The sequence below is a fragment of the Geospiza fortis genome, unplaced genomic scaffold (assembly GCF_000277835.1).
Source record: "Geospiza fortis unplaced genomic scaffold, GeoFor_1.0 scaffold1303, whole genome shotgun sequence".
NCBI classification, from domain to species: Eukaryota; Metazoa; Chordata; class Aves; order Passeriformes; family Thraupidae; genus Geospiza; species Geospiza fortis.
The window spans coordinates 806,615-808,486 of NW_005054495.1; the positions used below are offsets into that span (position 1 = coordinate 806,615).

The 1,872-nt window shown below is 51.5% G+C and overlaps 1 protein-coding gene across 1 annotated transcript in view; it reads right to left on the bottom strand.

Moving 5' to 3' along the window:
• The window catches only part of GFRA1 (GDNF family receptor alpha 1), a 132,864-nt gene extending 130,998 nt beyond the window's left edge, over positions 1-1,866 (bottom strand). Inside the window, 3 exon segments of the mRNA XM_005428634.2 lie at positions 81-365; positions 1,471-1,521; positions 1,524-1,866. Coding sequence (XP_005428691.2) covers positions 81-365; positions 1,471-1,521; positions 1,524-1,572 — 385 coding nt within the window. The 5' untranslated portion in view covers positions 1,573-1,866.
• Positions 1,867-1,872: the final 6 nt, after the last annotated feature.

Below are 1,872 nucleotides of genomic sequence, written 5' to 3' on the forward strand. Positions count from 1 at the left end.
AGCTGCGGGCACGGCCCCAGAGCTGCGGGCACGGCCCCGCAGCCGCACCCTGCGCTGGGGGTTCTGCGTTCGCCACGTACCCTGCAAGCTCTGGTACATGCTCCAGTAAATGCGCAGGCAGTTCTTCTCCTTCTTCATGCCCCTCTTGCAGCGGCAGTTGTACAGGGATTTCTGCTTGAGAGCTTCCATGGCGCTTCTGCATTCGTCCTTCGCCTCCAGGCCCGTGGCCCGGCTGAAGTTGCTCTCTTTGCCGGCTACACACTGCCTCAGTGTCCTGAATTTAGTACTACAGCTCTGCTCCTTCAGACACTGATCGCTGGCTTTCACGCAGTCCAGGCGGTCCCCTCCAGGCAGCCCGCTCACTTCTGCGGACAAAAGTACATCTATGGAGAGGAGACACAAACCAACCCGCGCTCTTTGGGGGAGCAGAGTGCCAGGAGCCCCAGATCCTGAGCAGCACCTGGGAGGCACGGTGCACCTCCTCACACTGCACATGCGGGCAACCCCGGGGGCAGCACCTTGCAAAACCTCCTGGCTTCATGCTACGCCTTAGGAAAAAGCACACAGGGTTTCCATGGGCTTAGATCCACTTTCAGGGGAGTCCAAGGAAATAGTATTTTTTAACCCTGATGGCTGATTTATGAGGAAACAGGAAAAGGAAAGAAAACCCGGAGGGATTAATGTGCCTCATAAAACAAACATTTGTTATTCCATAGGTCCACTTCGGTGAAACAAATCAGCTTTCCATTCCAGGGTTTAACTAAGGGGTGAAATATTCAGCCTCACTTTCCACAAGAGCTTTGCTGTAATTTCACTTACATCCAGGAACAGCCCGCTCAGAGAGATAAGTATCCTCACTGATTGATATTAGCCTGTCTTTGCGTCAGTCACTTTTTAAAGGCTGTGCACATTTTTGCTTATTCTATATGCATAAAGGTAGAATTTGTTACTTCCCCCCCTCCCCACTTCTCTCCACGTATGATGCTTTAGCAGGAGAACAAAGCAAATTGCATTAACTCTCTCGTCTCCATCGTGCCCCCATCATGCTCCCTCAGACACATGCGGATGGAAACGCAAACCTCCCCTATGGAAAGGAAACCAGTTTGGGCTGCAAACCACTACCAGTCGGGCAGGCTGCCAGGTTCAGGTGAAGATGTAATCCTTCAGCTGGTCTTGTCATCCCCCACCCTCCCCTGGCAGCCTTATTTTATTTAAATGAAAAGTTTCCCTGTAACTTGCGAGAACCCAATTTAACAAGAGGCTAAACAGGCAAGTACCGAAGTCTGTAACCTACAGAGCTTTAAACGCAGACCGGGCTAACTGATGTGAGGCAGAGCCATTAAAACTACTGGAAACTTCACTGTTCTGCCTAAACAATAGACTGACAACCATCAGGCTCCCGGTCCCATAAACCCTATGCCTTGCTTTATGAAGCGATGTGCAGACCGAAATCAGGCACCAGCAACTTACCCACTAAGGGCAAAGCGAAGTACAAGAGAACGAGAAACATCTTGCTGTCTTCGGATGGTTTCCCCAAACGACTTGATGTGTCACAACAAAGATGATCAGCATGTAGATATTCCAATACCGCCGAGGTCTAAAGGCTCCAAGTTCAGATCCATTGAATTCAAGGGGGAAGAAAAAAAAAGCCACCAAGCAAAAAAACCCACAACCCCCTCTCCTCTTCACCGCTACCACCACCGGCGGCAGGAGCAGCGACGCAAACGTTGAGCTTTTCCCTTAGATTTCAGGTCTGAGCAACCTGCAGGCACAAGCGCTGACTCCAGTGCGGGAGCGAGAGGCGCACGCACGGTTTATGTGTGTGTGCCTGTGTGATGTGTGTGAGCGAGCGAGCGAGCGGCAGCGGGGCAC